The 23,011-nt window shown below is 50.9% G+C and overlaps 1 protein-coding gene across 1 annotated transcript in view; it reads right to left on the minus strand.

Annotated features, from left to right (window-relative positions):
* The window catches only part of TCERG1L (transcription elongation regulator 1 like), a 221,439-nt gene that overhangs the window by 67,720 nt on the left and 130,708 nt on the right, over positions 1-23,011 (minus strand). The window contains exons 5-6 of the mRNA XM_508114.8: positions 7,361-7,449; positions 3,672-3,760 (exon numbers count right to left, since the gene is read on the minus strand). Coding sequence (XP_508114.6) covers positions 3,672-3,760; positions 7,361-7,449 — 178 coding nt within the window. The remainder of the gene's footprint in view (positions 1-3,671; positions 3,761-7,360; positions 7,450-23,011) is intronic.

The following is a 23,011-nucleotide window of genomic DNA, read 5'->3' on the forward strand; positions in this document are numbered from 1 at the left end:
TAAGCATGGGTTGTTTCAAATGGGTGAGGGAAAATGAGACAGATGAAAGGGCCCCACTCCTGTCCCTGGAGCTCCCAGTGTGTCTCCATGAGACCCTGGCTGACTCTGGGGAAAGGCTGACTACTAGCAAATCTCTAGAAGGGAGACGGAAGCAGATGATTCAGCTAATCAGGTGAAATAGGCATAGACCCACCCCCCAACCCCACCCCATGGCAAAGAGAGCTTTTCCTAGACGCAGGCTGCAGTGTGAGGAGAGTGTGCTGTTCCCAGGCCTGCGTGCATCATGCTGCCATTAGTGAGGATGTCACATCACGAGGCACACAAAGCCCTCCTTGACAGAGCACGCGGCCACAGGAGAAGCTGAGATCTGGAGAGGCCCCTTCACTCTGCAATGTCGAAGGTGCCTCCACCTTTAAGGGTAAGTGCAAACCCACCCTCTGAGGTCCGGTGGCGGTCTGCCAATACTCACATCCTTATTCCAACAGCTGCTCAACCAAGCCTAGGCTCTCTCTGCATTCAGGTGGGGCTGAGATTAGACTAAACACTAAACGAGAAACGCAGTGAAGCAGCAGCCACCTCTCCCTCCCTCTATGGTACTGCACAGGTCCCAGCAGGCAAGCCTAGATCTGATTCAAGCAGTGTGCTCCCAGCATGAAGCTTCTCCGTCCACTCAAAGGTATTAGCTCGTTTCGTAACACAGGAGGCGCCCACCTGGGGCTCCCTGGAGAATTCCCTCTCATCCTCATGCTTGCCAGTTAAAGACGACATGGCCAGGAATCCACACTGCACCTCTGCCTTAGTGGCACCAGTCACTGTGCAGACCAGGAAGGCCTGTAGGTCCTGTGGGACCTTGGCCATCCTTCCTCTGTGCTCCCAGGCCCAAGCCCTCACCCACCTCACCTGAAGCCTGTGGCCCTACACCCCGCCACTCCCTCTGACCACAGCCACCCTTACCTCCCATGCCCAGCACCTGCCATTCATTCCCTCATCTGCAAGTACCCCTGGCTTAGCTGCTCCACTCTCAGAAACCCACAAGGACCTGCTAAGTCCTCGTCCTGCATGGGGTCTGCCACGTGGACCAAGCTGCCTCCCACGTGGGTCAAGCTGCCTCCCATGTGGGCCAAGCTGCCTTGTTCTGCTTCTGTGCCCGAACGTCTCCTACCGCAGGGATAATCCACTTCCCGGTGAGATCACGCAGCAACCAACAGACTCCCTCACCTACCCACGATTCATCGGCAAAGACCCACGCCGAGGGAGGGGAGTGCAGCAGCCAGGGCACCGTTTTCATTTGCTGGATCGCACGAAGCCTTGCTCATGGTAACACAATATCGCTGGAGAAGAAAGCCGCAGCTTTCACAGTGAGAAGATTCTAGGGCTCAAGGTCAAGTCTTCTGGATCCCTGCAACCCCCCAGGGGAGCTTGGCGGAAGCTGTGTGAGGATTCCACAGGGTCTTGGGGAACGTTTCCCCATCCTGCAGCGTGATATGCGGCAGTGTGCCTGCCTTGGAGACACTGGAGAGTTTGCCTGTAGAAGCTCTCAACCAGTTTGTGGCATCGTAAAATGTATATGCAGTCATGTGCCGCAGAGTGACATTTCTCTCAACCATGGACTGACCACACATACCATGGTGGTCCCGTCAGATTATAATATCAAATTTTACTCTACCTTCTCACATTTGGATGTGTTTAGACACACACATCCCCACCACTGTGTCACAACTGCCTCCGAGCAGTCAGCGCTGTGTGGTCTGCAGCCTGGGAGCCACGGTCTACACCATGCAGCCCAGGCATGCAGGAGGCTGTGCCACCAGGCCTGTGTGAGCACACCCTGTGATGTGCATAAAAGGATGTCGGATGCCACTGCCTAAGGATGCCTTTCCAGAATATACCCCTGTCGTTAAGCAGCAGAGGGATGTATACGGTCTTTGTTCCAGATTCCTGACACAGAGCTTCCCAAACTCTTAGAATTTCCTGAGCGAAGAAAGCATCTTGTTATTCCTACCAAGTCCCTGACCTGGTAGGAATAACACCTGTGCCTGAGGCTGCGCAAATGAAATGACTTCAGGACCCCTGAGTAGCTTCAGGGAGGGTGCTGGTCTCCAGAGACACCAACCATGTGACTTCAGGACCCCTGAGTAGCTTCAGGGAGGGTACTGGTCTCCAGAGACACCAACCATGTGACTTCAGGACCCCTGAGTAGCTTTAGGGAGGGTGCTGGTCTCCAGAAACACCAACCACGTGACTGGAGGGCCGTCACTTTCAGCGCTGCCCAATCCTCTGAGTCCTTTCACTTGGCCGATGATTTCATCAGTCATGCCTATGTAGTTACATCTCCATTAAAATTCTAAAACACTGAGGTTCAGAGTGCTTCCAGGCTGGTGAACGCTGCAGCACTGGGAGGGTGGCGCCGGCGAGGCCCAGAAGCTCAGTCAGGTCCACACCTTACCCTGAGCATTGCTTCCACTGGCTGTCTGAATTGTATCCTTGATAAAACAACTGTAATCATAAGTAAAGCGCTTCCTGAGTTCTGTGAGTGGTCCTAGCAAATCACCACTGAAGTGGAGAGGAGGTCATGGGAACCCCAGATCTGTGGTCAGCTGGGCAGATGTGCAGGCAGCTGGGGGGCCCCATTTGCAGCCAATGTCTAAAGCAGGGCAGCCTGAGGGACTGACCGCAGCCTGTGGGGTTTGACTCTAACTCCCAGTAGTTAGCATCAGAATCGAGCTAAATTGTAAGGGTTGGAGAATGGGTGGTTAGAAAACAGCATAATATTAGTACAAAGAGGTCTTACCCTGAGGCACTCCCAGGGTACAGAGGAGCTTTAGCTACAAATGGAAGGCTGGAGGCACCAGGAGCCTGCCACCGACACTGACCATGGCATAGAAGCCAGGGGTGCCAGTCTGTCCAGATTGGAGCCAAGTTCACCCGAATCATCAGAGGGCCAGGGCATGGCACAGCAGGCCCAGTCAGCAGGGATGTGCTCACTCACTATGCAAGGCTGGTGGGGGCCCTGCGCTCCTTAGCCGGCTGCCTTCTGTACCTGGCTGGCACATTGAGCTGACACAAGTGGTTGCTATTTCTGTTCTTTAAATTAGCTGTGCCTCCCAGCTGTGTACTGCACTCTCATCTTCAGGCTTGAAACTTAATTTTTACTGTAATAACCTTTTATTCTGCTTCCAAATGACTCCATTATAAAAGGGCATTTTTAAAAACCAAAAACTGTGGCTCCCTCGTGGAGGGTGTCTGGAGTGTGGCATATTCCGAGAGCAGGCAGCCACGCAGGGCGACAGAGAGAACAGGCACGTCTTTAATTAACAGCCATTCAGTTACGATTCTTCTTGGAGTGGAGGGAAAACAGATATTCTGCAGCATAAGGCATGCTACACTTTCTTCAGCCACTGCCTTTCGCTGATAGACATGCAACAGCATTATCATTTTAATATATATTCACAGATAGATCAGAGCAGGATAGCTCGTCGCTTAAATGCTGTTTTTTTCTTTCTGCAGAATGTGACCACAGTGCAAAATTACACCTGCCAGGAGTTGCAAGTTCATTGTTTTTAAGACACAGGATGCCTGAGAGACATGCAGTGTCTCTTTGGTGACATCAGGCAAATGCCAGGACCAGACAACGCCATTGCTAGTGGCTCTCGGGCTTTGGGGTGTCTTACCAGGGGGATCCGGGCACCGGGGTGGAGGCCACCGGCCTGTTGCCTCTGGCTGTGCTGTCCTCTCCTCCCCCCAGCATCGGTGGAGGCTCCTTTCAAGAGAAAGAGACAGGAGAGTGGCTTTTAATTTTAAACACTCATCTTCAATTACAAGCAAGGAAGGGAGGAATAAACAAATCTCCTGCAGGCAGGCGGCTTATAGTAGCCACGAGATAATGACCTCAGCACAGCAGCGCCTAGGCTGGGAGGTTCTGCCAGGAACAGGGAATCAGTGCAGGGCAGACTGGGTAGAATCACCTGGACAAAGCCACCCCCTCATTGTCCCAAGTTGTCTAAGCTGCCTGCTTTTCCAGAAGCAGAGACGGCCAGAGGCAGCCAAGAGAGGGCATCTGAGGTCTGAGGTCTTTGGGACAGAAAATCTCACTGGCTTCATCCCCAGAAATGAGCTGACCCAGCGGTGGGAGTCACTGTGCCATGAAAACAACAGCATTTAGTGGCAGAGAGCCTCAAAGCTGGGGCTGCCACATCCTGTTAAGGCGGGAGGAGGCGACAAACCCATATTCCTCAATAACGACTCTGCCACATAGAGTCTAGTTCCTCCCCAGGCTCCCGCCCTTCCCAAACATCCAGCTGGGGGCATGGCTCATGGGGCTGTTCTGCATCCTGGGGATGATTCTGATTCTGATACTCAGTTGGTCCACATTTCCATTAAGAAATAAGAAAGTTTGAAATGCCAGGCATGGTGGCTCACGCCTGTAATCCCAGCACTTTGGGAGGCCGAAGCGGGCAGATCATGAGGTCAAGAGATCTAGACCATCCTGGCCAACATAGTGAAACCCCATCTCTACTAAAAATACAAAAATTAGCTGTGTGTGGTGTGCGCACCTGTAGTCCCAGCTACTCGGGAGGCTGAGGCAGGAGAATCACTTGAAACTTGGAGGCGGAGGTTGCAGTGAGCCGAGATTACACCACTGCACTCCAGCCTGGGGGACAGAGTGAGACTCTGTCTTAAAAAAAAAAAAAAAAAAGAAAAAAGAAAAAAAAAAAAGAAAATTTATCACCTAGAATAAAATGAAGATCTATGCCCTAAAATTAAAAAGAGAGAAAAATAAGCTATGGTTAGGACACTTGATCAGTATTCATTAAGAATAAAATTTGGAGAAAAATAAAAGTTGCTTGAGATTTAAAAATATGGCCCATCACAATTCTAACATAAACAGAGGCCCACAATTCAGATGAACTCCTTTAGCCATATTGATGTATGACAGACAGCAGGTCTTTGTTCAGTTAGTACTGAGCCGAAATAACCAAATTCTTACCAGTAGAACCATATATCACAAAGAGAAATAAAAAAATCAGGAAGTATCACCAGAATTTTGGAAGGCTACAAGAAAGAAATAAATTCACATGAAGTATAATAAATTCTAGTGTGAGAAACTTTTTTCTTTTTTCCTCTTCCAGCTGTTTCCATGGTTTTAATCTCAAACTTAGAATGCTCTGAGAGATTATGTTCTCTCTCTGGGAAAATTAGGTGGGATTAAAAATACCGGTGCCTTATTCAAAGCAACAATCTGGTTCTGAGCTGAGAATGGCAGGTGCAATTAGAATACTCAATTCATTAAAAAAATTGAAAGTCATCCTAAAATTTTAGAATCTGTTTCTACCATTGTTGATGTTGGTACTTTATGAGGCAGTGGAGGTGGGAAGATGATTAACCATTCGACCACCAAAACTAAATGAAGTCAGTGCTCCAAAGTCCTCGTGGGGAGCCGTCAGTGCAACATCAGCCATGCACAGGAGGCTGGGGATGCTGTACCAAAACCCAGCACATGTGGGTCCCTGAGGGCTGTGCTGGGCCAGGCCCATCTGCACTGTGTCAGCTGCTTTCAAACAGGGTGCTTAGGAAGGAAAGTGCTAAATTACAGAGGCACAGAAGCATGAGATTAGAACAAAAATTAAAAGAATCTCGCGTGTCTGTAAGAGACAATGGTGAGATAAAGCTCAAACAAGTAAGTCTGTCTAATGTGGCTATTTGGCAGAATCATGGAAAACAGAGCGAAGCTGCGTCTTGGTGACCGAGTTATCCAGAGTGAGTGGCCCATGTTGAGAGATGCCAGCCCAGAGGGAAGGACAAGAAACACAGAGATTAAAGCACTCAGCCAGAAGCATCTCGCACAGTCTCCAGCGTGAGGGTGAACCTGGGAAGGGCATCTTCTCGAACATCAGGCAAGGGACTACCAGGAAGGAAGGGGCGGTCTGTTTACGTATGTTCATCCTGACATTTTGGTATTTTACACATGATTTGTAATGTATATTATAACATTATCTTTAAGTTTGTAAGTTTACGAATAAAATTTTTATAGGTTTTCTAGTAATAGGAAATATCTTTGTTTCTTGTGAGAAAATAAGGTCAGGATAAATAATTGGCATAACAGAGCATTCAGAAACACTTGTCTCAAAAAATATATATTAAGACTAGAGCTTATATTAGCAATCCAGTTAGAAAAACTAGGGGGGACTTTCATTATGAAGTTCATTGAACAATAGAAACTCAACAAGAAGTCTCTGAGTGGTAGATTACCTCAGTTAATTATTCAAGCAAACAGAGTAGGATGTAATTTGTGATGGGGACTAATGTTTAAATTTGGCAAGCCTGGGGTTCTCTACTGCTAATTACCGAGGTCTTCTCCACGAGATGCATGCTGGTTATGATTTCCTGTTGGTGATAAAAATGGCTAATCATGGTATAAAACTCTTGTTCCACGTTGAAGTCATAAAAGTGAATTAGACTCGAAGAACCATGTGATGAAGAAAGGAGTTATTTAAGGCACTAGAAAGGCTATCTGTGTAATTAATATGTCATTCTGGCCTGGATGTTAATCTGGAAAAATTGGGAAAATCATATCTCAGGGGGCAAAAGTTTAATTTGCTCTATTTGTGATCAATTTTCACCACTGAACACCTGCACTGATGATTGAGGAGGAGACGTGAACAACAGGGTGACTACATCCTGGCAGAACTCAGAGGAGAGACGGAAGCAAAACCAGGGAGAACAGAAAGCTTGCAGCGTGGCTTTAGGCAGAGAAATACCTTGGAAAGGTGAAGTAAGAGATAATGTTGACAAATAACTGAGTCCCACCAGCGTCTTCAGTGTATTTGACAGATGAGAGCAAATTAAGTGTGATTTGTGATTTTGAAATGCAGTAATAAAAATGACTCCCTTGGGTTACTGAGAGGAAGGACTGTACTATTGAAAACACGAAATGCTTCAAATGCACTGTCTTGGCCAGTCTTTAAAACGCCATTCGGCAAGCCAGTGAAGAGAAAGACCTGAAATTAGAACGAGTGTGTTGGCTCTTCTTTCCTCTTGCCTAAGTGGTGTCTGAGTTTGACTACCTTGTGTGTCTTCTCTTCCTTCTGAAAATGGACAAAGTTCAAATGGAAGCCAAATCCCTTCCCAACAGAGTCCCCCAGGGAGCTTCAGACCCAGATCTGGCAGGATCAGCAAGGGTTGCGTCCCTGCTCTCTAGGCCCCGCCTGGCCCCTTCAGTGCCAGGTCCTGCTGCTTCACACAGCAGATGGCAGTCATTTCACAAACACCATACAGCAAACAAGCGTGAGGGTGTCCTGGCCCTGGTCCTCCACACCCAGGGTTTTGTGTCTTTAACACACACACGAGCCCCGAAACTGACCTTGTCTTCTTTGTCTCCATCCCGGCTCTTCTGGGCCCGCAGCATCAGGGCAGGAGGGCGGGCCACTCGGCCCCGCTCTGTCCTTGTATCTGTTGGGCCAAAGCAGTTGTCATTAACATTTCATTTGTCACAGTAGTTTGGAAAACCTAAGCAATCAAAGACAAAAAGTGGCCCTGAAGATTAGAATTGGTCAGTAGACACTGTGCATTCCACAGAAAGGTGGCATTGCCCTGTCCTTGGGTTGAAGTCTAGTGACAAAGTTCTCATCCCAAAGCGAGGATGCACCTGACGATGGGTTTGCAGGGGCCAGAGGCCTGGGCACACACATGCACCTCTGGACTCCCCAGCCCGACCTCCCGGCATCCCTGTCCTGTGCCTGTGTGTGCAGGCAGTGTTCACTCCACCCTGGACTCAGCCTCTTGGACAAGCAGGAAACAAGCCCCAAAGTGGGAGGCCCGAGACTTGGCTGTTGTCCATCTGGTGACAATCACCAGGGTGAGGCCGTGACAACCCTCACACTCGCAGCCCAGTGGGCCCAGGGTGGGAGTGCTGTGCCCAGGTGTGTGGGTGTCTTGGGGCTGCTCTCTCGCATTGTGGGGCCCCCAGTGCACTGGGCAGTCAGGAGCCTCCTCCAGTGATGCCAACCTGCCCCCTGGACTCCATCTATGCCCAGGCTTGGTGCCATCTAAAACACTGTTGGCCAAGCCTTGTGAACTGGGCCACGTGGGTCACAGATGAATAGGACACAGGCCCTTCCCAAGAAGGACAAAGGGCCAGTGTAGGACAACAGAACCAGCCTTGCTGAGGTTAGGCCAGCTGGTGGCCATGATGGGCTGCCCTTGGTCCTGGCCCTGCCAACGGGACAGGAGGGGCTCTGTGCAGGCCACACCGCCAGTGACCATGGCTTACTGGCCACCATGGTGGGCCCTGGTTTTTCCAGGGGACCGGACCCACAGCACTTGGAAAGGTGCTTGTTTCAGGGGAGGAAGGGATTCTGCAAATTCCCAAAGATTGTTACTTTTTTGTCTTCTCCAAAAATGTCTATCTAATTCTCAAAATTTTGCAAGTAGATTCAAGGAAAAACAGTAAAGCAAGGTTGAGCTCTGTTTTAATACCAAGAATAAAAAGAAGGACCCAAACCATCTAACCACACACCAACCTAAAACAATAGATAAGTTCTCAAAGGAAAGCCCTGGCCAGGTCTCATGGGTGTGCAGGGCAGGACCCTTAGGAAGCAGAGATTTGTTTAGCTTGATCCAGAGCTCAAGACTGGGCAGTGCAGTCAGGGAGGCCTGGGTATGCTCCTTCCTGGCAGACGGAAGGATGGCGAATTAACGTAAATCACTTTATAAGTGTGTGCACACAACACACAGATGCGTATATGCACACACACACACATAGAAAGGATGTCCTGTGGCCCCTTCAAGCTACACGTCTGTGCTTGAAGGGGGTGAAAGGCAAGACTGGGGGTCCCACTGGCACACCCCACCTTCTAGCCTTTCTTCCTTGCCCCACCGCAAACTGGGGCCCCCCTGCAGCTCCGGGAAGGAGATTTGCATAGCTCTACATGGGGCCGGCTGTCATGTCCTCCGTGGGCATTGGCACCTGTCTGGCTTGTGGCTGCAGAGCCAGGTGGTCTGCAAGGCATCCCTCCCCAGCACCCTTGGGAGGAAGCCCCTCATTTGAGTGGGGTCAATCAGCAAATCTATTTCAGGTGCGGAGCAGCAACACTAAGGCAGCCCAGACGTGACCCGGAGGCCCCATCCCCGGAGGTGCTGAGTTCGGATGAGGCAGAAACACAGCATTCCACCCCTGACTCCCCTCCATCCAGTGAGTGGGTGGAGGAATGCCCAGCCTGTCCACCTCTTTCACTCTGCACAGCGCCCTGCCTGGCAGGCTCTCCCCAGGGCTGGGTGGCTGGTCTGCCCTTAGTGCCGGCTGCCGGCAAATAGGCTGAGCAGGGACCCCTGAGGGCGCCGGCCTCCTCCGTCATTGCCACTTTACGAGGGTGTCCGCACAGAGTCTACACTGCACACTCTTCCTTCACAAGAGGCCTGCCAAGGCCGACCACAGGGCTCCCATACAGCCATGACCACCCCAAGAGACGCCCTCAGGCCTGACAGCTGCGTGCACAGGTCTATTTCAAGGTTGGCCTTGGGGAAGGGACTATCGGCTTTTCACTGAACCAGGTAACCAAGCCTGAGTCAAGAAAAGATTTCAGGACAGTGGAAATATTTTACTGTCACTCAGGAAGAGAAGCAGAGTCCCTGGATTGCATTAAGATTTCCGGAACTCTGTTAAGAATTACTCCCAGAGCCCATTCTTGTCAAGGTGCAGCGGTCATCAAGCAGCCTGGACACCAGGTCTCTGTCCTGATCCTGCAGGGTCGTCCTGTCCCCACCCCATCTCTGCCTCCTCATCTACAAGATGGGATTAGCTGGTCACTACCTCTATGCCACAGAAAGGGGCAAGTAGATGGGGACACAGCCACGCCCTGGGGAACCCTCATTAAAAAACCCAGGGCTCTGTCCCTCTGCCTCCATCCTGCAGACACCAGAAGCAGCCCCCTGACTGAGGGACAAGGGGGCACACAAAGGAAGCTGAGCCCACTGTTCCCCTGCCCTCACAGACCCAACGCAAAGCAGGCCCAAGCGATGGGACGAGGGAAGTTAAACTTGGTGATTCAATGACCCAGCACTCCACATATTTCACGACTGCTCTGAGACCTATTTTTTGACTGGATATGAGTGGATGGCTTTTTACTACCTAAGAATGAGCCAAAAGTGAATTGGTTTAAATTTTATCTAAAGTACAGCAAAGAGCAAGTCCCAGGGAGGAAGTCTGGAGGGGTCGTGCACGGAAAGCTGAGGTTGTGTTTTAATTTTATGCCACACACTCTGTTTTCAATATGGCAGGTGCCTATAAAACACACAGCAATCTCAGTAGCAGAAATGCATGTCTGTATCTTCTATGAGCATGTAAATAAATACACATTGTGAAAAACTGTGTTAGGAACACTGGCAGCCCGCGAGGAGGCCGTAAGCCCATAATACTGTTCTCAGATGACAGCATTGCCTAGTTTACTCCCCATTACCTTGAGAAAACATATGAAGATATTTTTCATATTGAAAACAGCTGATCTTGTAAAAAATCAGATCTTAAAGTCTGGCTTTTGAGATAAACGGATTTACATTGTTCCTCATGAGTGCTTCTTAGAGAAGATATTGTTGATGATCATTTTAAAGCCCCCAGTCACAGACACACACCCCGGAATACCTGCGACAAATGTTTGTGCCTTGCCCTAAATAGTTTTCTTAATAACTGGCACTCTTTAACAGTCATTGATTTTGCAGGTACCTTGGAGGTGTGTGGGTGGCACCAGGGGCTCACACACATAATTGGGTCTGCGTGTCAGCCATTCCACCGTGGAAGTGCTTATTCTACGGCTCTCCGGGGGCCACTTCCAGGGTCCACTCTGACATGCTTAAGTACTCTTTGCTTTGGGCCTCTCCACAAACTCTGATGATGTTGTCATAAACTCCTCCTTTGAGTGGCAGACAGAACTACTTTATGGAGGAAAATCAACAAGCGTAAGACCATGGGCGCTAAAGTACTTCGGGGAGCATGCAATGTATTTCCGCCCTCCGAGAGAGGCACGGCGGTAATACCTTTCTGTGCAATGCCTCTATTGATCAAACCCAGCTCTGAGATGTGAAGTGCTCCCCGGTGGCCCTCAATGTAATTTTCCTCCTGGCAGTGATGAGAGACAAAGAGAACTGAGAAGGTCGCATGAAGTCTGGAAGGAAGCAAAAAAGGCTGTGCTAAAAACTCCCACGCCAGTCAGCTGACAAGCATTTATTCACTGCTCTTATAGAATCCAGCACGACCGTCCTTGCTGGTGGGGAAGAAGTGAGAGGAAGTACTGTGAGCAATTAGACACTCCTCTCCTCCTCTCTCAAAGGGCCACAGGGACTGGGGAGGGCATCCAGGGGTAAAGTATTCAACACCAGCCTCTTGAAGTCAAACCGGGCAACGAAATATCTCTTTAAGAAAAGTGTGGAGGCCGGGCGCCGTGGCTCACACCTATAATCCCAGCACTTTGGGAGGCCGAGGTGGGCGGATCACGAGGTCAAGAGTTCAAGACCAGCCTGGCCAAGATGGTGAAACCGTCTCTACTAAAAATACAAAAATTAGCTGGGCATGGTGGTGTATGCCTGTAATCCCAGCTACTCAGGAAGCTGAAGCAGAGAATTGCTTGAACCTGGGAGGCAGAGGTTGCAGTGAGTTGAGATCATGCCACTGCATTCCAGCCTGGGTGACAGAGCGAGGCTCCATCTCAAACAAAAACAAAAACAAAAACACACACCAAAAAAAAAAGAAAGGAAGAAAGAAAAAAAGAAAGAAAAGTGTGGAAAGAAAAACTGTCCTATCTCCTGGGCAAGTCTTAGCTTCAGAAACTCTTGGAACTCAGCAATCAATTCGCCCTGTTTCCCTGAAAGAAGGGGGAGGTGGGTTTGCTTGTGCCTGACCCGGGGTCAGGGTCCTGGAAGCTTTTCCGTATTGTGCTTCTCAGTCATTAATCCAGGCCCGAGGCATCTGTTCTCCTAGAGTGCCTGGAAGGTGAAGACTCAAAGGTATCATCATCACCTGGGGTCAGGCCTCAGCTCAAAGGCAGCACCAGGATGCGGGTCCAGTTGATGGCATATGCCATGTAGTCATCACACACCCTAAGACCAGCAAATGCTTCTTACATTGAATGAAGTATCAGGAATTTATTTATTTATTTATTTAGAGACAGGGTCTCACTCTGTCATCCAGGCTGGAGTGGGTTCACTGCAACCTTCAAGTGATTCTCCTGTCCTTCAAGTGATTCTCCTGTCTCAGCCTCCCGAGCAGCTGAGATTACAGGCATGCGCCACCACACCTGGCTCATTTTTGTATTTTTAGTAGAGATAGGGTTTCACCATGTTGGCCAGGCTGGTGTCGAACTCCTGACCTCAGGTGATCCTCCTGCCTCGGCCTCCCAAAGTGCCGGGATTACAGGCGTGAGCCACTGCGCCTGGCCCAGGAATTTATTTTAACATTCAAAAGAGTTTGTTTCTTTAAAAATTATTAAAATAAAGAACTACTCTAGGAAGTCAAAAGTGTCTAACTCATCAAAAAGTTATTAGAAATATATCAGTATCTCCCAATGCAAAAAGTAATTCTGAAAGTCAGTCCAATTTTAATTCCATAAATATTGACCTCCTTTGACCTCAGTTTCCTCATCCATAAAAGAAACTGTCTTGATTCTCTTCCAGTTCTGGGATTCCAAGTGTCAACATGATATCTGGAAGCGTGTGGAGTAAATCCCAAAGGAACTGGAGTTGCAGCCCTCACCATGAGGCTGTAAGAACATGTGTCTTCTGGTTTCCTGCTGGGGGAGGAGGCGAACCCAGGGAAATGAATGGACCCCACGGGGGAGGAGGCGAACCTGGGGAAGTGAATGGACCCCAAGGGGGAGGAGGCGAACCCGGGGAAGTGAATGGACCCCACGGGGGAGGAGGGGAACCCGGGGAAGTGAATGGACCCCACGGGGGAGGAGGGGAACCCAGGGAAGTGAATGGGCCCCAAGGAACAGGGAGAGAGAATTTCACCTTTCTATTCTGAAAGCCGAGAGCAACCGCTCATGCCTTTGAAACCAACCTCCTCTGATGATCTTGGCACTAGGCAGGAAATCTCTTAGGCTGAGGAGTGCGTTGACCCACAGATGGTCTCCACCACCCCTGAGGCTGGAGGAAACTGGGAGGGTTTGGAGTTCTTGATTGTTGTAGACTACAGCCATTATGAAAAGGGTTCACGAGGAGCATCCATATCACGCGTGCTCCACGTGCGCTGGCTCCACTCACAGCTGGGAGCAGACCCTGAGACCAGCTCATGGGAGCCTTGCTTGGTTGGACATTCACGCCTGTCCAGTCGCCTCCATTCTTGGGGAGAACACCCAGGCCTGTGCCAGCTATGATGGTGGTAGGGTGGCAGGAGCCAACCGGGAGTCACTGGAGGAGCCCTGTTTCTGTGTTTGTCACAATCTAGTGACCCCATTTCCATATATGAATGGTTTCACCTCCAAGAGCATATAAGGTCTCATCCACTTGCAGAATTGTTGTAGAGAGAATAATCAATGATTTTTTTTTTTTTTTTTTTTTTTTTTGAGACGGAGTTTTGCTCTTGTCATCCAGGCTTGGAGTACAATGGCAAGATCTTGGCTCACTGCAACTTCTGCCTCCCGGGTTCAATTGATTATCTTGCCTCGGCCTCCCGAGTAGCTGAGATTACAGGGGCCCGCCACCACGCCCAGCTAATTTTTGTATTTTTAGTAGAGATGGGGTTTCATCATGTTGGCCAGGCTGGTCTCGAACTCCTGACCTCAGGTGATCCACCCACCTCAGCCTCCCAAAGTGCTGGGATTACAGGTGTGAGCCACCCCACCCGGCCTGAATGATATTTTAATCTTGCCTACTGCCTCCCTGGAAGCACCCTTCTGAAATAATTTCCAAGATGCTGAGATAAAGTAGGCACAATGACCTCATTTAACAACTGAGAAAAGCAGACTAGGTGAGCATTTTCTAGATTATAAAGTAACCCAGTAGGGAGGGCAGAAATTATCTGTCAATTTAACCGGTACTGAGCTCCTTTGAAAAATTTGATAATAAAATAAGGGGAAAATGCAATTTATGCTTCAGATAATAAAACTAACACACTCAGGGCCCGTTGTATATGGTCCTAAATGAGGCGTGGTGACTGCATTGATTTTCCGAGTCGGCCTCTTCAATGAGAACCAAAGTATCTAAGGGAACCCTGTCCCTGGGAAGGTGCCTGCGTGCCATCTTCATGCTGAGTGTCAGATTCACAAGAGTTGCCAGCCCCGGAGCAAGGCGGAAGCAGGAGAGACATAGATTTCAGGGGTTAAAAACAAGAGAAGCCCAGGGGCCTGAGGGGCTCTTGAATGGAAGGGGTGCCATGTAGTGCAGGGAAGGTTGGTGGCAGCTGGGAGCAGAGAGGCATGGCCTGGAGGTGCCTCCTTAAGTGCCCTTCTCCAGGGCCTGGCCGTCTAGACAGAACCTGGCACAGTGTCCTCCAGATGATGTCAGGAAAGCCAAATCCCGCTGGTGAGGAGCTGGTGAAAGGGGAGACTGTGCAGCTACCTGGACAGTCTCCCCCTGTCCAGAGCTCCCCCTGGCAGCTCAGGACTGGGAAGGAGGGAGGGGGTGGGGGACCAAACCCCTCAAGAAGCCCCTCCCCCAGCAGGGCTTTTGACTGCTACAGGAGGGGATGGAGTCGGAGTGGCAGGTGCTCCCTAGGGGTCCGGAAGAGCCAGGGTTCTCTGGTCCATCCCCACATCTCACCACAGGATGTACAGGTGGCGGCCTCGCTCCCCTTAGTGTCTGCTGCACAGACCTGCTGACCTGCCTGGAATATGAGGCCACAGTCAGATGCCTGCTGCCGCCTCAGGAGGACAGCACTGGGGGCTGCCAGCACTGGGGCAGGAGGGTGGTGGCACCTCCGACAGAGCACCACACCCCAGCACACAGGACAAGCCCAGCATCAAGCCCAGCCACACAGGCTGAAACCCCACAGTGGGGCCGTTTCCCTGGGAGCCTCCTTGAAGCTGGCGCAGGTCTTCCTGGGCCCTGCTCAGTAGGCCAGGAGGACGCCAGCTGGCTGGGCTGCCGTGCGGTTGGAGAGGGCTCAGGTCAGCCAGGGCTCCAGAGGTCCCGTGGTGGGGGCTGGGCTGCAGGCAGGGCCCACCGCTGCAGCTCCGCCCGCCTCTCCCTCTCACCCGCCCGTTCCCCAGCAAAGGCTGGCTCCTGAGATCCCACAGCACCTCGTTGAACTCCACTATAAATGGAGATAATTTTCATATAAACAGCAAATCATTTCTGAGTCCTCCTAAATTTTTCATGGGTAGTGATTTCAGAGTTGACAAGCTGCAGAGAATTAATTTTCCACCCATTTTTAACATCCTGAATTTCCCCTTGCAAGAACAAAGGGTTGTAAAATGCTCAGACCAGAGAACCAGAGCGTGGCTTCCTCCACAAGAAGGGGTCTCAGTACCGAGAGGCAACTCCACCTTTTAACAGGACTCAGCCCGATCATGAGAATTTGCCTCATCATGGGACTCCACCCCTGCAACCTGAACTCACCCTGTTACCTGAACCCACCCCCCTAACAGGACCTCAACCCTGCAGCCTGAACCCACCCCTCTAATAGGGCCCCACCCCCGCAATTGGTCTCTGTCCTCCATCCCCAGCCGGAGTCCAGATTTTCTCTGTGGGTCTGTCTGACCAGCAGATCTGTTTGACCAGCAAGAGAATCTGGTGTCACGGCTAGACAGAATGGCCTGCGGAGGTGGTGGGACACTTTCACCAGCGTGATCCAGGGCCTGGGGCACTCTGCTTCTCTGATGAAGGCAGGCTTCCCACAAAGAGGCCAGCTCCAGGTTGGAGATGCAGGAAGTGCTGCACCCAGCAGAGTGAGCTTTGGGTTCCCAGGGTAAAAGGAGTGGAGATGACGGCACCAGCAACCTGGCTGTCAGCAAAGGCAGTGAGGAGAGCCCAGTGCCTGCCTCACCCGGTGCGGCACGCTTGCACGGAGGCATGCCTGCAGGGTGGCATATCAGGGCCTATGGGGAAAACCATCTTCAATGCTCTGTCCCTCCAACAGAGCTATTCCCAAGTCACCTGGGCACTGCAGCCCACCGCAGAGGCAGGCTTGTCCCACTGGGTCCAGAGGAAGCTGACACCCGAGCGCCAGCTCTGCCCCAGGAGGGAGCCACAGAGCCAGTTCCCTGCCCACCTCTGACCTCAATACACATGTGTTTAATGAGTAAATGAATGAGCTGATGGTGAGTCCCATGCAATTCACAAATTACGCTCAAAGTTCTCATCTTTATCCAAAGTAGGGATGTTAAAAGCAAAAGAGACATATTAAACCAGACAATTTCTATAAGAAAAGAAATAAAAATTCCAAGCACTCTTGTGTCAGGTACATAGTGAGCCAAGTAGGACTTTACCCCAACCTTGGACCAAGGAAAGAAGAGATGGCTAGATGGTGGAGGAGGAGAAGGTGGAGGTTGGGACAGAGACAGAAACGAAGACAGGGACTGAGATAGAGGTGCGGATAGGAAGCGGGGAGGAAGGCAGGAGAGATTCATGTGAACTTGTAGCCATCATTTAAAACATTTTCCTGAAACTTTTTTCAAAGCATAAATCCATTTCACAGTACCAGGCTGAGTTATTTAAGCAACGCCCACCTTTCAAGGCAGTGAGAAAAATACAGCTGCCGACAGACGGAGAGCTTCAGTCTGTCACTTTGTCAAGCTCTCCGGGTGCTAGAGCAAGCACCCAGCAGTGGGTGTCCCTCCAAATGGGTTGTCACGAAAGTCACAGCTGGGCTCAAGACTGCTGTTACTTTGGGTGCTTGAGCTGGACCGGGTCCTCTGGTGCCCATCCGAGAGGCCAATGCTGCACACACAGATACCCGTGCACACACACAGAGACGGATGCACACACAGACACATGTACACACACCAAGAAACATGCACACACAGAGACACATGCACACACAGACACGTGAACACCCACAGAGATAGGCACATACAAAGAGGCATGTGCACACACACCAAAACACATGCACACACACAGAGACATGTGCACACACACCATGACATGTGCACATACACCAAGACACATGTACACACAGATACGTGTACACACACCAAGAAACATGCACACACAGACACATGTACACGCACCAAGAAACATGCACACACAGAGACACATGCACACACAAACACGTGTACACCCACAGAGATAGGCACATACAAAGAGGCACGTGCACACACACCAAAACACATGCACACAGAGACACGTGCACACACCATGACATGTGCACATACACCAAGACACATGTACACACAGAGATATGTGTACACACACCAAGAAACATGCACACACAGACACGTGTACACCCACAGAGATAGGCACATACAAAGAGGCACGTGCACACACACCAAAACACATGCACACACACAGAGACACGTGCACACACACCATGACATGTGCACATACACCAAGACACATGTACACACAGAGATACACGTACACACACAGAGACACATGCACACACAGACACGTGTACACACAGAGAGATAGGCACACACAAAGAGACACGTGCACACACACCAAAACACATGCACACACAGACACAGGCACACACACCAAGACGTGTACACAGACACATGCACACAGAGACACGTGCACACACAGACATGTGTACACAGAGTGTACACACACAGAGATAGGAACACACAGAGACACATGCACACACCAAAACACATGCACACACAGAGACACATTCACACACACCAAGATACATGCACACAGAGACACGTGAACACACACCGACACGTGTACACACAGAGACACATGAACACACACCAAGACACGTGTACACACAGAGACACATGCACACACAGATACGTGTATACACAGACACATGCACACACACAGACATGTATACACACACAGAGACACATACACAGACGCATGTACTCACAGAGACACATGCACACACAGACACGTGTACACACAGAGACACATGGACACACACAGACATGCACACACAAAGACACATGCAGACACAAGCACACATATATGAAGAGACACACATGTACACTACACACACACAGGCACACACATGCCCATGCAGACACAAAGCAAAGCTTTTGCCTGATGATGGCTTTTCGGCCACCTGTCACAGCGGATAAAGGCATTGCTCACAAGCTCACTACTGAGGTCTGCTGCTCTGTGCCCTCCGTGTGCCAGAAAAGAATGGAAGAAAAGCTGATACATGTACGTAAACGTGAACAAGCAAAATGTCAGTATTGTGACTTTTTCTAGAGGTGACATCAAAACAAGTTGCTTCTCTGATGAGAACTGTGTGTGCCCTGCACTGCTCCTCCCAGCACAGGGCCATTGCACTGTCCCCAAGTGCAGCATGCCCATCTGCAGTGGTAAGTCCCCTTGGCTACCACACTGTCTCCCCTTTTACGGGCGTTAACACGCCCAGCACATGTCAGAGGGCAGCATGTGTGCTGGGACCCCCATCTGGACAGCCCCTCACAGAGGCAGCCAAACACCCTCTTCCAAGTCCGGCACAGAGCAGCAGGCTCTGGGCAGATGTCAGCTAAGGTCACGGCAGGAGGCTGAAGGGGAGGCTCCTGGCACGTGACTCTGGATCGACGCCCCCCATGTCTCCCCTGACCTCTGACTGTTCTAGATCCACAATCCAGCTTCTTCCCGTCTCGCTCTCGCATGACGCTCGCACTGCACACAGGAGCCGTCAGCCCCTCGAGTCCCTGCTGTAGTTTCAAGTCTGTTTCCACTTTATTTTTTCTCTAGAAACGGACCCTGGCATGTTGCCATTTTGATGGAAGCGGCCTCCACATTCCGGGACAGTCACACAGGCTCTCCCTCCCTTTACTCCCGGGGCTTTCTCAGGAGTGGGGGGAGCCTGCGCACTGGGCGTCAGCCAAGGTCTCACCTGTGCCCCCTGAGGACCCTGCCTCCCTGCTGAGCGCTCTGCAGGAGGCACCACGTGAGGCCCCGAGCCCTTGCCCGGGAGGTCGCCAGCTTTGCCTTTACTAGAACTGCAGGGTTAGCACAAGACAGTGTCAGCGGTGACCCTGCCAGGTGCTCGGAGGGGACTTTCCCTGGAAACAAGGAAGCCGACTAGCGCGGGGCCCTGGACGTACTTTTGAAACAAGACGAGGCAGGTTTGTATCTGAATGTCTCTTGTTCCTCTCAGCTGAGCTGTGACAAATGGGGTAACGAGTATCTCATGCCCTGAGTGGTCTTCAAACAGCTTGAAAGGTCTACCAGATGGCGGCATGTGCTTTCAAGTCTCACCAAAAAAGGTGAGGCCCCCTAGCCATGCAGGTCAAGAGACACACCTCTCAAGGACGTGCATCTGTCTGTCTGTCTGTCCTCAGGGCCTGGGAAGAGGCACAGGCCCTAATTTGAAAACTGGGTGTGGAGACCTTCATTGCCTCTCCCAGACCTGAGGTCTCCCCAGCACCTGGGAGACATGTGGTCTCGCCTGTGGGTTCCCAGCAAGCACTGAGTTCAGGGCCATCGCTCGCCCTGCCCCAGGTGTCTCCGGGATCCCTCGGGACCTTCTCCCCAGGCATCTGCCCGTTCTATGCGCTCCAGGATGAAGATCTGGCTCTCCGCACTTGATGAGCCTCTCTTTCATCAAGTTAAACAACAGAATCAACAGATGGGACTCCACTGTACACTCCGCAGAGCTGCAAATGAATTGTTTAATGAGAAGGCAAAGCGTTTCCAGCAGAGCCCCGCTCACTACTCATGTATGCTCATCAGTGCTCGTGCGGTCCCTCAGGGACACACTCCTACGTATCATCACGGAGGGTTCCATCTCATGACAGCACCAGCCCAGCCTCCAGCCCCTCTGACAGCAGGGGAGGCTGAGCCCGCATCGGCACCATGCTGGTGGAAGCCGGAGCTTCTGTGAACACACCTGCCCGGCTCTCTCCACAGGCTGCAGATCGGGCTGCCCGGATCAGGAGGTGAGCAGCACTCCCTGCCCACCCCCCCAAACTAACAGTTGCCGGCTGAGGCAGAGCAGCAGGGGCAGCCCCCACGCAGCCACGTGGGCAGCACCTGTGTGTTTCCCAGGTCACAGCGAGAGGCCAGGCCACGCCCAAGTCAGGACCATGGGGCTTCTCGGCTTGAGTTATACATATAGAAACACCAAAACTCAGCACCATTCAGCGGCCTTTTAAACTTTTTTTCAATCCAAGAATGCCCTAAATAGAAGTAGGAAGAATGTGCCCCTCAGGGCACCACATCCCACATGAGCCTGGTCTGCAGAACACAGCCCTGCCCTCCCTCGGTGATCACCAGAGTAGCCCTCAGTACACCCTCGGGCACCACCTTTTCCAACCTGGACAGCAGCCAGGGGGACTGAGCCAGCCCAGCCGTGTGACCCTGCAAAGTTCACACAAAGCCATTCCTACTGACACGACCACCATGGAGGGCTGGCGGGGAGGGGCTTCCACTAATTCTTCTGGCCCTTGTGGTTTTGTTTTGAGGTCAATGAAAACATTGTTCTCCAGAGCCAAGAAGTGGAACACTAAACTTAAACTACACTTCACCATGACAGAAGTAGCTGCATGCGTCGCTGACGGTTTTGTCCCCTTGCAAATAGTGAGGGATAGTAGGCTCTGCGAAGTTAAGGCCCAGGCACCCCCTGATGCCCCGCACCCACTTCTGGGTGGAGAGAAGTGGCCACCAGCAGGTCTGGAGTCCTGGAATTCTCCATTCTGCTGCTGGTGACAGCAGTTGACTTCCAGACAAAGAGCTGGCAATGATTTCTTCATGCTTTAGTTAAAAATATGTGCCAAGCTTTGCCCTGCTCTGAGCATGGCCTGAGACCTGAGGGAGGTCGGGAGAAAGACAGACATGGTCTTCCTGGTCTGGCAGGCAGGTAGTGACCAAGCTGCTCGACAAGGGACAGCACACAGCTCAGAGGGGAGAGAGGCTAGGGGATGGTGACATTGAAGTGAGACCCCAAGGATGGGTAGGGATGCGATAAAGAAGAATCTATATGATACGGGAGTGGCAGGTAGGGATGCAAAGTCCCACCGCTAAGACCACAGTGGCCTGGCTCACAGGCAGGGGCGAGTGACAGAAGACAGGCAACGCAGGAGCGAGGCCAGCTCAGGCCCAGCCGTAGAGACGGCTGCCACTGGGCATTGCAGGGAGCTCTGCAAATTACAAACTCTAAGGACACCAATGTATTGCATTGCTAATGTCATATACAACATATATGGGATATTACATTCTGTTTCATTAACGTAATAAAAATGAGGACATTGTATTTTTACGTTCACATTCATTTTCGGCTACTATCCACTGCTAATATTGTTTCACATTAACATTTATTTTAGGCTACCATCTACTGCTGATACTATTGTGTAGAAGAAAGAGAATTTCCAGAGGAGCCAGTACTATTCCTACGTGTATTTTGACCACGTTAAAATGAAGTGTTGGAGCCGTAAAGTTAAAACATTGTATTTCACACATTCGTTATCTCAGCCTACGCATCCAGAACTTCAGATTTTAAAACCTCAAAATACCTTTTAATATAACCTTCCGTTCTATATGGAAGATAAATGCATGATTAAGTATATTCACATTCTAAATTACATCATTAAACTTTATCAAATAAGAACGTTTTTTGTAAAAAAAAAAAAAAGGATTCAGTATTAAAGTGATTATAATATAAAAGGGAGATGTGTGAATCCCCACGCTTCCCATCGCTGACTGCATCCTATTATTAGCGACGTCTATTACCTTGAAGGGAAGTCGCATCCCTGGTGTCTGGGTTTGATGCTGCTCTTCAGGAGAAGCCCCTGCTGCCTCCATTCTCATGACCAGGGAGTTTTAAGGCTCAGGCAGGGAAGGGCACAACCCCTGCCACTGCCCGCCACAGACCATAACCCCAGAGTCCAGGCCTCCCCGCTGCTCCCTGATCTGCGTGGTTGAAGCACAGCCTCCAGTTCTCCAGCCAGAGCTGGGACCTCCCCACAGTGGAGCCAAGGCCTGGAGCCTGAGGGCCACTGGGGCCAGAAAGAGAGAGTGGGGCCAGGCTCAACTAAGGCCCACCTCTCTCCCTTCACCTGGCCTGGGAGGATGGAATCAGGCCAGGATGAGACAGCACCACCAGCAACACCAGGGGCCCGGGGGTGTCTGTGCTCAGCACAGAGGCGGAGGGCTGCGATTGGGTGGGCCTGGGCACAGCACTCAGCTCAGCTACTTCCTAGCCACAAAGTTGGGGGAGCATCACCTACCTTCTCTGAGATTCAATTTCTCCATCAACTGAATGGGAAAAGTAATACCATATGGAAGATTCAGGCTATGGACAGAGACGCTAAACATTCAGTGCCATGCACAGGTGTGCCCCTGGCAGGGCTCATGGAAGTAGATTCTAACAATTGTTTGGACAAGAGCCTGCTGAGCCAGCCTCATCTGCTGCCAGCGTCTGCCTGTGGCCAAGCAAGCAGGGAAAACCCTGGCCCGGAGGAGACCTGCAGTGGGCCAGGTGGACCAGGAGCAGGGAGAGGCTCTCTGTGTCCCCCCTCGCCTCCTGAGCACACTCAGCTCCTCTGGATCCACGTATCTTTGCAAAATGCACTTGTTCATCCAGCGGGGCATTCCAAAAACTCGTGGTAGCCACTATTCTATTCTGAACATTTTAAGGGAAACCTTTGCAAACCTTCTTTGCAAATACATTGGGAACAACCATTCATCCCTCCCAAGGCAGCATTGCTCGTGTTAAGATGCAGCTTCAAATCACCAAACAGAAATCAAAACCAATCTGAACAGCAATGTATCTGTGTGTGTGCACATAGCACACCGTGTGTATGTGTGTGTACATAGCACTCTGTGCATGTGTGTGTGTGTACACAGCATCTGTGTGTGTGCATGCATATGTGTGCACATAGCATGGGTGTGTGCATGTGTGTGTGTACACAGCATCTGTGTGTGTGCATGCATATGTGTGCACATAGCATGTGTGTGTGCATGG

The sequence above is a fragment of the Pan troglodytes genome, chromosome 8, assembly GCF_028858775.2.
Source record: "Pan troglodytes isolate AG18354 chromosome 8, NHGRI_mPanTro3-v2.0_pri, whole genome shotgun sequence".
Lineage (NCBI taxonomy): Eukaryota > Metazoa > Chordata > Mammalia > Primates > Hominidae > Pan > Pan troglodytes.